General features: G+C 41.7%; 1 protein-coding gene across 9 annotated transcripts in view; it reads right to left on the reverse strand.

Moving 5' to 3' along the window:
- The window catches only part of IFT88 (intraflagellar transport 88), a 52040-nt gene that overhangs the window by 16120 nt on the left and 20127 nt on the right, over nt 1–15793 (reverse strand). For all 9 annotated transcript variants that reach the window (XM_078778632.1, XM_078778630.1, XM_078778629.1 and 6 more), the window contains 9 exons: nt 12303–12404; nt 8435–8537; nt 7904–8018; nt 5584–5812; nt 5160–5230; nt 4019–4105; nt 3679–3778; nt 733–819; nt 445–631 (listed from right to left, as the gene is read on the reverse strand). In XM_078778632.1, coding sequence (XP_078634758.1) covers nt 445–631; nt 733–819; nt 3679–3778; nt 4019–4105; nt 5160–5230; nt 5584–5812; nt 7904–8018; nt 8435–8537; nt 12303–12404 — 1081 coding nt within the window. The remainder of the gene's footprint in view (nt 1–444; nt 632–732; nt 820–3678; nt 3779–4018; nt 4106–5159; nt 5231–5583; nt 5813–7903; nt 8019–8434; nt 8538–12302; nt 12405–15793) is intronic.

Here is a 15793-nt window from a genome sequence, read left to right on the forward strand (position 1 = left end):
ATTTTTTTTAGAAATCTCGCGGCCGTAGGGGATAGTTTTTCACGGCCGGAAATATCCGAAGTTGAGACGGAATTCACCGAATTAATCAAGAAGGAAATTTTATAAATTTTAATCTCATCCAGAATGCAAATGGTGTCATTTTGAACTAGGTACGGTACCTACTACCAACTACCTACTACCAACTACCTAACCTACTGATGCCATAGTGATGGGTAAAATAGTGGCAAGAGGCTTTGGCTTCGCCGGCTAATTGCGGCTTTGCAGTCGGGTACTAGTAGCAACAGGACTTTTCTTAGTAGGTTTGCAATATTGTAGCAAGTTCATTTTATTTACTGATAGCTTTTTGCAGCAGTGAGCTACTTTTCAGAAAAAAAATAATCGATTCATCAAAGTTAAAGGAAAAGCACGGTCAACAAAGAATTGTTGCATCCTCCTCAGACAGACCCAGGTTGTAGAGAGCGTTGGTGCAGCTCGAGTCGTTACGCAGAGCCTCGCCGAAAAATTCTGCGGCACGTACAGCATCCCCGCCGACCATCACGCAGCTCCCCTTGTTTACGAGCGCCATTGGGTTGTACCGATCGGTGTTCATAGCTGTGTCTGCATATCGCTCCGCCGATGACAGGTCGTTACGCTAAATGCAAATGCATGATGACAAACTTTTACATTTTGTGGTTATTAATCCTGGCTGGAAAATTATCAGCCTCAGCCTTGCTCTCACGTGCTTACTCGTACCAGGAAGTAAAAGAAGGAAAGATTTGTAGCTGCCACACTCTTTACTCGTGTGTCCTTCTTCTCGATAGACTTCAAGATCTCCACTGCCTGGACGAGAAGTGAAACCAGCGTAACCCTCCTGGCAGAACATCCTTTCATAATAATAATAATAATAATAATAATAACAATAATAATAAAAATAATAAAAATAATAATAATAATAATAAAAACTAGAATGGCGAACACTGCTGTCAAATTCCTTGCAGTCCGAAAATTCAAGATGGCTGGAAATACAAGACGAAATTCAAAATAATATTCCATTAGGATCAACTTCCAAGGGTGTGTTATAAACATGCACAGATTGGCATATCCAACAAAGTTTTTTTCAAAAGTCGTTTCACATAAATTGGAGTAACTATAATAATAACTAGCAACGGTACCCGCCCTACGGGCGGGGCTTCAATTGGGAGGCCCAAATGAAAAGGCAAAATATCAGAAGGTTATTTTAAACGATTCATATAAACATCCGTTGAATCATATCACACGCAAATCATCAAAATCTAAACAATACATGGCGCCCCTTTTGAAAAAAGATTGAATTATGCAAAACGGAAGAAGAGTGCACGTCTTTCTCAGTCGCACGTTTATGTGTGAAGAGTGCGTGCCGAATCTGAAACACGGAAGCGGCCGCTACACCTGTTTCTCAGTCGCTTTGCACACGCTGCCGTGTTACTTCGGAGCTGCACGTTTATACAGGAAGAGTTCGTCAGGAGTCGATCTACTCTCTCCTGGTACTTAGAATAAACAGTATTTGTAGAATTTCAACAAAAGCCACATCACTGTTCATATCGGTAAATATTATTCCATCGTGTTTGGAAAAACTGGAAAATTGGAAAACTTGGAAAAATTGGAAAAACAATATAGCCTATTTTACTCCCAGGGGTCCCAGGAATACCCACCCAAAATATCGTTGCGATCGGTTGAGCCGTTTTTGCGGTACCTTCGAACGGACGGATGGACATTTGGTGAATTATAGTAAGATAATAATCCTAACAAGAACAAATGGCTTCCCACCTCACAGCTTGGAAGCCTAATGATAAATAATTAATAATAATAATAATTAATAATGACTTCCCTCAAAAGGAACTTAAACACAGAAGCCCATTAGGCCCATCAAAGCCTGCAAAATGGTTGTTTTGTCCGTTGTCTATCCTAGTAAACACTGAGCGCCACGCAAGAAACCAGCAGGGACCATTTTTAGCTCACCTGCGCTTTGGTCCAGTGAGCTTATGTGATCGAGCAGTCAGTCAGTGAATCTGTAAACACTTCTGTCATTATCGCTTGAACTAAACACAATTTTGATACAACTTGGCCGCAACCTTCATATCTTATGCCTAACGAAGGTGTATTGACCACATCAAAATCTGCGCTCATCAACAGGTTGAAATGAGGCCTAAAATGCTAAAATTCCTGCCCTAACCTACATGGGCCATTGAATCATCAGCACAGCCATGCACTTGGCCAACACCATAACCTGTAAACATGTATCGTTGCAATCAGCAATCGCTTCTATTCAACCAATCACGTGACCAGATTCTGCCCATGCACAAAATTTCAATATTTTATGACGTCATGGACTGTTGCTCCCGATCCAGGTGAGCTCCAGGACTCGTGGCCCTATTTTTTAAGTCTTCGGAATGACTCGACCGGAGTTCAAACCACCGACCTGCCAGACTCATAGTAAATGCTCTCACCATTACACTACTATGTCTGGTTTGTACTTAAAACATATTTTTAATGTTTCAGCTTGTGGAATTTCTATTTTTGTGTTTGAAAGTCAATGAAATGGTAGCCATGGATATATTTTTTGTAATCAACATCATTTTATGGACGAATCTTTTTGACAGTACCAAATACAACACAATTGGTGTTATGTCAATCAAACTAATCAACGTTAAATAAAATACCAAAAACAATTATCTTGTACTAGAATGTGTGACAACAGCAAGGCCTCTAAAAAAATTCCCTTTTTAAAGCCGTTTCCATGCTAGGGTGGAGGTTAGCCTTGCGGGCCCCATGACAATCATCATGGTTCCCTTTTTGAGGCAATGTTTTTTTGTTTTTTTTATGGCCGGATGCCCTTCGTGACGCCAACCCTTTGGTCGCCTCTTGTGATGCGCAGGGATACGGTGTGCCTATTCTAAGCCGGGGCACACACCGGCACATTCATCCCAGCAAGCTGGTGCTCAATTTGCCGACCCCGGAAGGATGACAGGCTGAGTCAACCCCCCTGGCATTAATTCAGCGATCGACCGGGATTCGAACTGAGATCCTAGGATCCCAAGCCGGCACCCTAACCGCTCAGCCAACACCAGGCCGCCAACACGCCAAGCCAAAAGGCCTCTATTGTTAAAAATAAAGAAGGAAGTAAATTTGAGTCCGACACTTGTTATACTCTCAGGGTTTGTTTTCTTTTCTTTTTTTGCACAAGTTTCTTTTCACCAAATAAACAACTCTAGTGAAGTCGATGTTGCGCCATGGCAAATCCCTCTGCTTCCCACCAAAAGAAAAGTTGAAAGATGGCATAAAGGTCCACCAGGAAAGACCCAATACCAAATTGAGTTTTCCCCCCATTTTGACCCCAAATCCCACCCCTGGGGCATGAACCAGGAGTCAAATCCCCAAAAACGTTACCCATTTCACGCGTTACCTATTTCACGCGTTACCTATTTCACGCGTTACCTATTTCAATGTTGATTGCATAAACGTTTCCATAAAAATGTTTAAAACATGCCCGTAATTGCATTTTTTTTAGCATTTGGCCTTTTAACCCCGCTAATGTGTCAGGTGTTAAAATTCACCGTTACACACCTCAATGGCACTCCTTACACTAAGTAATTACAATAAGCTATTGCTGTTTCATTCACAGTCTAAGGCACGGAACGCTCAGCTGATGGTGCTACAAACCTGCTCACAGTCTCCGTGCTTCAGGATCGCGACAGCCTTGTTGATCTCCAGGTCATTGACGAGCTCCATGTATTGTGAACCTCTCAGCATCTCAACACACCTGCACAAAACAGCATTTCTGCATGAACGCAAAGGGGGTTATCAATATATTATGCACATAAAAGGGAAGTAGAAAGGTAATGGTGGAAGATGGGTGTTTTCGGAAAGTGAGGAAAGGAAGGAAGATGTGTGACTACAGTCTGGGTCACTATATGACAGTCACATGACTTGTTATATTGCGTGAGAATCATGAGACCAGGTAGTTTTTTTCCATAATCTGCTTGGTGTGTTTGGCATTCACCAGTCGTAGCCATCAGCCAATGATGATCCGATTGCTGGTGCAATAAGCCTTGCAGCTGTGACGATGAAGCGCTCAGCCATTGCTCGTCTGCAATGCACAACCCACACCCAGGACAATACTACAAATCACGCAAGTCATGTTGTACACAGAAGTCAAGCCTAATGATAAATCACTCGAGAGAGCTCATAGAACACGTGAGCTCACGCAGTCCTTCGACAAATGACATGGGAAGGGTCTTTGAAATTCTTGCTTCGCATTTCTGAGCACAATCTATATTTCCTACAAGCCGCCATTTTGTCTGAATCTTGATGTTCCACAATGCTGAGGGCATGAACGGCAAATTTCATTGGTCAAGATGGCGAAATATTTTGTCCTGCTGAACTGGAGGTTTTTAGAAGTGGCAAGAAGGCAATTTGTGTTCTACAGTGTTGAAGTATATATTTAAATTGTAATAAAATATAAATTTTAAAAATATGTGGGGAAAGAAAAATAATAATAAAATAAAAATAAAAAACTTTCGGAAGTTTATCGTCGTTGATGCACCATCTTTTACACCACCTTGTAAAACAAGTCAAATTAGTTATTCGCAGCTGTTTTATGTCCTTTTTGATGCACGTAAAACAGTCAGTTTCCTGTTTGGAATGATTTTCAATTGTTTGAGTGCCAGACAGACAGAGTAAAAATTTACCTCACTTCTCTCTGTGCACTTGTGAACTTCCCGGTGTGTACCCCGGTTTAGAATAGGTACACCGTATCCCTGCGCATCGTAAGAGGCGACTAAGGGTTGGCGTCAGGAAGGGCATCCGGCCATAAAAAACATTGCCTCAAACAGGGAACCATGATTGTCATGGGGCCCGCAAGGCTAACCCCCGCTCTAATGGGGAAAATGGCCTTAAAACGATCATTCATTCATTCATTCATTCTCTGTGCACTTGTGCTCAGGAGGAGATTCCGTATCATTAGCCAAATTCAGAGCCATGGTACTGCTAAACTGCAGGTCCGTGTTCCGATTCATGTTCTACAGTGTTCAAAATATAACATTCAACGGAAATTAAGTTGTTCCTCGATCATAGACGGACGTCTGTAGACAGACAGCCAAAGTGAACCAATTGCTTCATCGCACTCTTCACTTCACACTTGCCTGGCACGCTCCCTCTGGCGCATCCGATCATTCTTGATTGCATCCATTACCAGATTCAATTGAGAGTCATCCTGTTACACAAACATTCCCGAAATGATGAAACTGCAGCTGGGTTGGGATCACATGAACACAAATGGGATTAATGTTTTACGAGTTAATGGGGATTACACCCCAAAAAAAAGAAAGCACGTTAGGGCTGAACAGGTTTGTGGTGCATCACATCAAAAAGGATAGAATTTAAAACGACGGCGAAATTCCAATTTGATGGAAATCTGTGTAAACATTGAGCAAAACGGGAGTGAGAGATTACTGAATGTAAAGGAAAGAAAAAGACGAGCTGTTAAAGTTATGGTAAAACAGCGTTGAACTAGAAGTGTGATGACAAAAAAAACCCTCCAAAAGATCCAACCCGTGAGAGACGCACACTCTGTGCCGAGTATTTCTCCTCATCTATCTCCAGTGGGATGCTGACGAGCCGTTGGAATGTGTTGCGTGTGCGCTCCTGGTTTCCCACGGCATGGTAGCAAAGTGCGAGGTTGAAAGCACTGCGCAGGTTTGGCTTCTCGGCCATGATGTGCTCAAACGATGCGATCGCCTCTGTGTGTTTGCCGATCATGACGAACACCATGCCAATGTTCTGCATTATCTTGATCCTGAGCAAGGAACAGTGGTGACTGACTACACGTCATCTTATTCTGTTCATGGCACAAAAAAGCTCAGCACACATATACAGTGCATTCAGAAAGTATTCAGACCCCTTCACTTTTTTCACATTTTGTTATGTTGCAGCCTTATGCTGAAATCGTTTAAATTCATTTTTTCCCATCAATCTACACTCAATACCCCGTAATGACAAAGGGAAAACAGGATTTTAGAAAGTTTTGCAAATTTATTAAAAAGTAAAAACTGAAATATCACATTTACATAAGTATTCAGACCCTTTGCTATGACACTTGAAATTTAGCTCAGGTGCCTCCCATTTCTCTTGATCATCTTTGAGATGTTTCTACACCTTGATTGGTGTCCACCTGTGGTAAATTCAATTGATTGGACATGATTTGGAAAGGCACACACCTGTCTACATAAGGTCTCACAGGTGACAATGCATATCAGAGCAAAAACCAAGCCATGAGGTCGAAGGAACTGCCTGCAGAGCTCAGACACAGGATTGTGTCGAGGCACAGATCTGGGGAAGCCTACAAAAAAAATTTCTGCTGCATTGAAGGTTCCCAAGAGCACAGTGGCCTCCATAATTCTTAAATGGAAAAAGTTTGGAACAACCTGGACTCTACCTAGAGCTGGACGCCCGGCCAAACTGAGTAATCGGGGGAGAAGGGCCTTGGTAAGAGAGGTGACCAAGAACCCGCTGGTCACTGGCTGAGCTCCAGAGATCCTGTGTGGAGATGGGAGAAACTTCCAGAAGGACAACCATCACTGCAACACTCCACCGATCTGGGATTTATGGCAGAGTGGCTAGACGGAAGCCTCTCCTCAGTGAAAGACACATGAAAGTGTCATAGCAAAGGGTATGAATACTTATGTCAATGTGATATTTCCGTTTTTTCTTTTTAATAAATTTGCAAAACTTTCTAAAATCCTGTTTTCTCTTTGTCATTATGGGGTATTGAGTGTAGATTGATGAGGGAAAAAATGAATTTAAACAATTTCAGCATGAGGCTGCAACATAACAAAATGTGAAAAAAGTGAAGGGGTCTGAATACTTTCTGAATGCACTGTATGTATGTGGTACAGTACTGAGGAAAAAAAAATCAGTAAGGATAAACGAATGAGTGCACAGCTTTGAGATGAATGGGACAGGGAGGAGGAAGAACCACCTTTAGAGGCCATTTTTCCCCGCAGAGCAAGGGTTGGCCTTTTTCGGGCACCGTGGTCCCCTTTTTGAAGCAATGTTTTATGGCCGGATGCCCTTGCTGCCGCCAACCCTGTTAGTTGCCTTTTGCGACGCACAGGGAATTACCAGTGGACTGGTACTCCATTTGCCGACCTCGGAAGGATGACAGGCTGAGTCAACCCCCCTGGCGTTAATTCAGCGATCGACCGGGATTCGAACCCAGGATCCGAGAATCCCAAGCCGGCACCCTAACCGCTAAAGCAACACCAGGCTAAGCAACACCAGAGGAGGGAGAAGAGGAAAAGGACAATGCAATGTAGAGATGGTCGACAGAAGAAGCATTTATGCGATCATATGATAAGAAAAGAACATGGGCTGACAGGATGGCCTAGAGGTACACACACTCGCCTCTAAGCTGTCTAGTCCTAGGTTTGAATCCCGACCCAGCTATAAACTATCATCCCGGTGTTTCAAAGGCAAGGTGATTCGTCAATGTGTGCGCCATCCCTCGGATGGATGTGAAACGGGCGTCCCATCTGCCAGTAGTCACTGGTGGATGTTAAAGATCACATGGTGTTCTTTGCGAAGAGTAGGTGAGCTATCGCCGGCACCATGAACAAATTACAAATTCCTCTCATAACCAGCAGAGGGCATCTGCACAACAGCCGCACCTTCAACCAATGATGCTACCCTAGTAGCCTTGTGCTGTATATGAACGAAAAAGAAGAACAAAAGAATGTCTAATAGGTCATACAGGAATGAATGAATGAATGAATGGGTCATACAGGAGGTCATACAGGAGCCATAGGTCATACAGGAGGTCATACAGGTGGACATAAATAGGTCATACAGGAGCTGTATCTTATTCTGGTAAGGGCGCAAAGGACCACACCTGATCATCTTCTGGCTCGATCGGACTTGGTCCAACGCCATGCGGTAGAACTTCAGAGCCTTTGCGTATTTTTTCTGCTTTAGGTAAGTGTTTGCCACATTTACCTTCAACCGGCCTTGGTCAAGCAAAGGGTTTGCACAAGATTGAGAGCTAGCATTGCAAGCAGAGATCATCCTTACTCAATGTAGAACAGCCATATTAAAAAGCTAAATGGAACCCATATTCACCTTCTCAACTGAGCTGTCATTATGGGCTATGCTGAATGTCCAGCCATGAAAATTAACCTCAACTATAAGTGCTTGAGGAAGAAGAAGAAGGTGAACTCCCACGAATGACATTCAACGGTATAGTCCAAAAGCAACAGCAGGATCCCATCTTAGAGAACACACCACTAACATTACGGATTCTTATTGAACAAGAGTGTTACATGAGTATGCAGTTCAGCACCTGCACACATAAACATCCGAACTTCACTGTCTACCCAATGTTTGTGCAGGTATAGCGTCAACATGTGATAATAGCGATGCTTACCTGCATTGGGGAACATCTTTTCCTTCACAATCACCTGGTACCCATTCAAAGCTTCCGAATACATCCCGTTGGCTTCATATTGGTAGGCCAAATTGAACAAAACCTAGATTATGCAGAGGTACAAGTGAAAAAGAAAACAAGTAGCATCGTACTACAGTAATACACAGGTATTACAAGTTTAAAATAAAAACCTGTATTATACACAGGTACAAGTTTAAAATAAATACCTGTATTATACACAGGTACTAAATAAAAAAATAACCACCTTTAGAGGCTACTTTTCCCCGCAAGCAGGGGTTGGCCTTTTTCGGGAACCGTGGTTGTTGTTGTTTTTTGGTCCCCTTTTTGAAGCAATGTTTTACGGCCGGATGCCCTTCCTGACGCCAACCCTTTTTGCCGCCTTTAGCGACAAACAGGGAATTACCAGTGAACTCGTACTCAATTAGCCGACCTCGGAAGGATGACAGGCTGAGTCAACCCCCCTGGCGTTAATTCAGCAATTGACGGGGATTCGAACCCAGGATCCTAGGTTATCCTAAGCCGGCACCCTAGCCGCTAGCCCAACAACAGGGATTAATACAGGTACTACAAGTTTAAAATAAAAACCTGTATTATACACAGGTACTACAAGTTTAAAATAAAAACCTGTATTATACACAGGTACTACAAGTTTAAAATAAAAACCTGTATTATACACAGGTAGTACAAGTTTAAAATAAATACCTGTATTATACACAGGTACTACAAGTTTAAAATAAAAACCTGTATTATACACAGGTACTACAAGTTTAAAATAAAAACCTGTATTATACATAGGTACTACAAGTTTAAAATAAATACCTGTATTATACACAGGTACTACAAGTTTAAAATAAATACCTGTATTATACACAGGTACTACAAGTTTCAAATAAAAACCTGTATTATACACAGGTACTACAAGTTCAAAATAAAAACCTGTATTTATATACACAGGTACTACAAGTTTAAAATAAAAACCTGTATTATACACAGGTACTGCAAGTTTAAAATAAAAACCTGTATTATACACAGGTACTACAAGTTTAAAATAAAAACCTGTATTATACACAGGTACTACAAGTTTAAAATAAAAACCTGTATTATATACAGGTACTACAAGTTTAAAATAAAAACCCGTATTATACACAGGTACTACAAGTTTAAAATAAATACCTGTATTATACACAGGTACTACAAGTTTAAAATAAATACCTGTATTATACACAGGTACTACAAGTTTAAAATAAATACCTGTATTATACACAGGTACTACAAGTTTAAAATAAAAACCTGTATTATACACAGGTACTACAAGTTTAAAATAAAAACCCGTATTATACACAGGTACTACAAGTTTAAAATAAAAACCTGTATTATACACAGGTACTACAAGTTTAAAATAAAAACCTGTATTATACACAGGTACTACAAGTTTAAAATAAATACGTGTATTATTCACACGTACTACAAGTTTAAAATAAAAACCTGTATTATACACAGGTACTACAAGTTTAAAATAAAAACCTGTATTATACACAGGTACTACAAGTTTAAAATAAATACCTGTATTATACACAGGTACTACAAGTTTAAAATAAAAACCTGTATTATACACAGGTACTACAAGTTTAAAATAAAAACCCGTATTATACACAGGTACTGCAAGTTTAAAATAAAAACCTGTATTATACACAGGTACTACAAGTTTAAAATAAAAACCCGTATTATACACAGGTACTACAAGTTTAAAATAAAAACCTGTATTATACACTGGCACTACAAGTTTAAAATAAATACCTGTATTATACACAGGTACTACAAGTTTAAAATAAAAACCTGTATTATACACAGGTACTACAAGTTCAAAATAAAAACCCGTATTATACACAGGTACTACAAGTTTAAAATAAAAACCTGTATTATACACAGGTACTACAAGTTTAAAATAAATACCTGTATTATACACAGGTACTACAAGTTTAAAATAAAAACCTGTATTATACACAGGTACTACAAGTTGAAAATAAATACCTGTATTATACACAGGTACTACAAGTTTAAAATAAAAACCCGTATTATACACAGGTACTACAAGTTGAAAATAAATACCTGTATTATACACAGGTACTACAAGTTTAAAATAAAAACCCGTATTATACACAGGTACTACAAGTTTAAAATTAAACTTGCACAGGTACTACAAGTTTAAAATAAATACCTGTATTATATGTACACAGGTAATACAAGTTGAAGATTAAACCTGCATTATACAAAGGTAGTACAAATTGAAAATAAAACCTGCACTATGTACACGGTACAGGTATCACAAGGCAAATGAAACTTACAAATCTTTTAGTTGAATGTCAAGAACAACATGAAGGAAAAGACACAAAATGTCATGGCCCCTGTGGTTTTAGTAATTTTACTGTACAGAGTTAAAGGCCGTCAGTCTGCCATCTTTGGTCGGATTACAAAACAAAATCTTCTGCATATGTACACTCTCATGTGTCGTCTTTCTGCCAGGTTTGAACAAAATCGGTCCATGCATGTCGTGAAATGAATGGGGACTCGTTTAAGTAACAAAATGGCTGCCAGTCAGCCATCTTGGATCTGATCTCGAAAAAAAACAACGTGCACATGTAACCCATCACTCATTATCGGTTTGCCAAGTTTGAACAACATCAGTAAATGCATTTCAGAGAAATGGTTGAGGACGTGTTCAACATCGGGTTTTTAACAACTAAAATGGCTGCCAAACTGTCGGCCATATTTGATCAGATCGCAAAATAAAGTGAGGTTCATATGTATGCCATCATGTACTCTGCTTGTGCCAAGCCTGAACAAAATCGGACCACGCATGTACAACAAATGGTCGGGTACATGTTTAAGTAACAAAATGGCCGTCAGTCGGCCATCTTAGATCCAATCTCGAAAGAAAATGACGTGAATATGTATACCATCATGCATCGTCTATGGATTGGGTCTCGTCTGTCTGTCCGTGCGTGCGTCCACGACCATATCTCGGAGATGTATGGACCACATTTGTTCATCCTTGGCACAAAAGCCGCTGTTTTGGACGAAGTCCAACGGGGCTAATAACTAGTGCAAAGTCGATGACACTCCATCGCAAATCCGCATGCTTCGCACCTTAAACAATATTGAAAGATGGTAAAAAGTTCCACCAGGAATGATCCAATATAAAACTTAGAATTTTTTTTTCTTCCATTTTGACCCTTATGACCAAAAGTCCCCACTACACCTGGGACATGAACCGAGGGTCAAATCCAAAAAAATCGTTCCATATTTCCTGTGTCCCCCAATGTTGATTGCATATACATACAAGGTTTCATTTTAAAATGTTTTTTAATGTGCCCATAATTGCACCTTCGTGCCATGTGGTGATCATAACTACCAAGTTCGAAGAATTTCTGCACAACTGTTTAGGAGGGCATAGTGTGACAGACAGACAGAGAGCCGATTACAATATCCCCCCCAATTTGTTTCCCCCAAAAAGCGTGTGGATAACAATGGTGTAAATACAGTTTGCCGATTGTAATGAAATGGATATCTCAAACAATTTAGCAGCTCGGATCAACAGTTTGGAAACGATGTCCTCAATATACTTTCCATGCTTTGTTGAAAATGTTGGAAGTGGTACAGGAATATAAGGTACAGCATCACATGACACCAACTGCATTCTGCCAAGAATGCGGTTCATCCATCATGCTCAATAACATTTGTCCCGGAAGTATTTATAAATGCTCGTGTCATTTTACAATTGAAGTAAATATTTAAATCCTATTTTCTTTCTCCATCTGTGTTCAGATTTCCTCGTTTACTCATTCACCGAGAAGGTGAGGTCCAAGCTGATGGGTGCGCTGCCCATGTTCTCCCGCTGTCTCTGCAAGGCCCGCTCTCTGCGGCCAGCCTCCTTGGCTTTCTCTAGCGCCTATGGGTGAAAATGTTAAAGATTTATGTTGATGCAGCACAACATCGTTATGCTGGTATTGATGTATCACAGACATAATGGGCCAAGTGGCATCATCCTGCATTAAGGTTCCTTGTATTATCAAAGTCTTCTGGTCCATCCTTCAAAATGTGAATAGCGAACTTTGCAGTTGCCCCACACTCAATGGCCAAATGTCTATTTTACTACCGTTAATATTATTGGGAATGGTTGAACGAACCTTCGTGAAAAATTGGGAGATGATTAATATAATATATTGTTATAGTCGTCCAGTTGTTCATTATGAATCCAGCGAGTCGCCTCAATACAACCATAACGGTCAGCTGAGTTGGTGGCCCTGGGCCGGATTAGATCCTTTCTGCTTTCGGATACCGTACCCGTGGGACTGTCGACCCAGCCAAGCCTATTCCTATTGGCACCGTTTGCCTCGTTCCCAATTACAGCCGAGCGATGCCGAGAGGAACACGGTACTGTCCGGATATGTGGTGTTATATGCCGCAGCCAATTATTCTCTCAACAGACTTTCGTTTAATCACGAATGAGAACCATGACATCTAGAATTTACCCTGAGACCAAGTATCTACAATAATAAAAGAGTGTGTCTCCTCCATAACTCCAAAACCATGAAACCTAGCGGCCCAAAACTTTGCATGCGTACTAACGGAACTCCAAGGGAGTGCATGGATGAAAACTAGATGTTTGGGTAAATATAAACATGCCTTTTGAAGATAATTAACCGGCTTATTAAATAAAAAAGCAGGCTTATCCTTTGTCAGCCCACTGTCACCTCCTGGGGTTTTAAGCCGCTATTTTGCTTCAGCCTACTTAAAAAGCCTTGGTGATTTTCCACGATGATCTTTTACGGACTAATTTCAGTATATAATCGAAATATGATTTTGGATTTGAGGATCGGAGCATGTGGACTAACTAATTAAGAGTCGAAATCTGGAGTGGAATCTGAAAATTTTAAGAAATTAACGATTCTTATAACTCAGCGTATTTATATATTTACTTTAAGCAAGGCTGTGATCTCTCCTTCTCTGTATTTACAAATTGCCAAAACATTAAATCAAACTTTTTCTATTGTTCAGATAATTGTATTGGGTGAAGAAAAGATGAAGGAATGTGCCCAAAGTGTAACTTCATTGAGTGCAACAAAAAGATTTACGATAAAGTGCTCATCATTGAATGCCTGTTCTTTGCTATATACGTCGCTAATCGCCTGCTAAGCCAGACGTTCCGTTGGAATTCTTAAGCCACTTGGCGAGTGCTCTATAATCTGCTTGATTGTTCGTTTGCAAATTGCAAGCCATGGCGATAAAGTTGACAGCGGTCCTTTACAAGTCATACTTGAACTTGATCGATTTAAATATATAAAAAATTTCACACTATCGCATTGTTTCACCTTTTTGTGCAATCCGCTTTCATTTCGGATGTTATTTCATCTCATTAGGAGCTTGGAGTGATGCTACCTTCTACATAAAAGCAAATGAGATGTTGTTTGCTTGTTTATTAACACTACTCCTTTGTGACACTACTCCTCTGAGCTCTCAATGTTAATCGCAATGAAACTTTATGAGATCACAACTTTTTTTTTTACCACAATACACCTTACGAGGGGTTTTAAACAGTTATTTTCTCACAATTCATAACTTGCAGACACAAGAGCCACCACCTGTCGTGGAGAAGGGGTGGGAGTCCGAAGGGGTTGGGGTGGTAACAAAGTGGTGGACCTAATCACAAACGTTTAAATAACAAAGAAACTTTTACACATCAGCGAGGGCATGGGTATTCTTATGACATTGCTGGTACCCAGAGTATCCCGGGAAGTGACATTAGTGATGGCACTTCCCCCAAGCTCAGTGGCTGTTTTAAGTGTTTGTCTCATCAGCGTGTGTGTGTGTGTGTGTGTGTGTGTGTGTGTGTGTGTGTGTGTGTGTGTGTGTGTGTGTGTGTGTGTGTGTGTGTGTGTGTGTGTGTGTGTGTGTGTAACTAAGGATGGAGGGATAGATGAGTGGAAGGATGGAGGATGAATGGAAGGATGGATGGATGGATAAGTGGAAGGAGGGATGTATGAGTGGAAGGTGGGATGGATGAGTGGAAGGAGGGATGGATGAGTGGAAGGAGGGATGCATGAGTGGAAGGAGGGATGGATGAGTGGAAGGAGGGATGGATGAGTGGAAGGAGGGATGGATGAGTGGAAGGAGGGATGGATGAGTTGAAGGAGGGATGGATGAGTTGAAGGAGGGATGGATGAGTTGAAGGAGGGATGGATGAGTGGAAGGAGGGATGGATGAGTGGAAGGAGGGATGGATGAGTTGAAGGAGGGATGGATGAGTGGAAGGAGGGATGGATGAGTGGAAGGAGGGATGGATGAGTGGAAGGAGGGATGGATGAGTGGAAGGAGGGATGGATGAGTGGAAGGAGGGATGGATGAGTTGAAGGAGGGATGGATGAGTTGAAGGAGGGATGGATGAGTTGAAGGAGGGATGGATGAGTTGAAGGAGGGATGGACGAGTGGAAGGAGGGATGGACGAGTGGAAGGAGGGATGGACGAGTGGAAGGAGGGATGGACGAGTGGAAGGAGGGATGGATGAGTGGAAGGAGGGATGGATGAGTGGAAGGAGGGATGGATGAGTGGAAGGAGAGATGGATGAGTTGAAGGAGGGATGGATGAGTTGAAGGAGGGATGGATGAGTGGAAGAAGGGATGAATGAGTGGAAGGAGGGATGGATGAGTGGAAGGAGGGATGGATGAGTGGAAGGAGGGATGTATGAGTGGAAGGAGGGATGTATGAGTGGAAGGAGGGATGGATGAGTGGAAGGAGGGATGCATGAGTGGAAGGAGGGATGGATGAGTTGAAGGAGGGATGGATGAGTGGAAGGAGGGATGGATGAGTGGAAGGAGGGATGGATGAGTGGAAGGAGGGATGGATGAGTGGAAGGAGGGATGGATGAGTGGAAGGAGGGATGGATGAGTGGAAGGAGGGATGGATGAGTGGAAGGAGGGATGTATGAGTGGAAGGAGGGATGGATGAGTGGAAGGAGGGATGGATGAGTGGAAGGAGGGATGGATGAGTGGAAGGAGGGATGGATGAGTTGAAGGAGAGATGGATGAGTGGAAGGAGGGATGGATGAGTGGAAGGAGGGATGGATGAGTGGAAGGAGGGATGGATGAGTGGAAGGAGGGATGGATGAGTGGAAGGAGGGATGTATGAGTGGAAGGAGAGATGGATGAGTGGAAGGAGGGATGGATGAGTTGAAGGAGAGATGGATGAGTGGAAGGAGGGATGGATGAGTTGAAGGAGGGATGGATGAGTGGAAGGAGGGATGGATCTCTCGAAGGCAGGCAGGTCGAGAGCCAGCACGGGC

Source organism: Myxine glutinosa, chromosome 5, assembly GCF_964187855.1.
Source record: "Myxine glutinosa chromosome 5, kmMyxGlut1.1, whole genome shotgun sequence".
NCBI classification, from domain to species: domain Eukaryota; kingdom Metazoa; phylum Chordata; class Myxini; order Myxiniformes; family Myxinidae; genus Myxine; species Myxine glutinosa.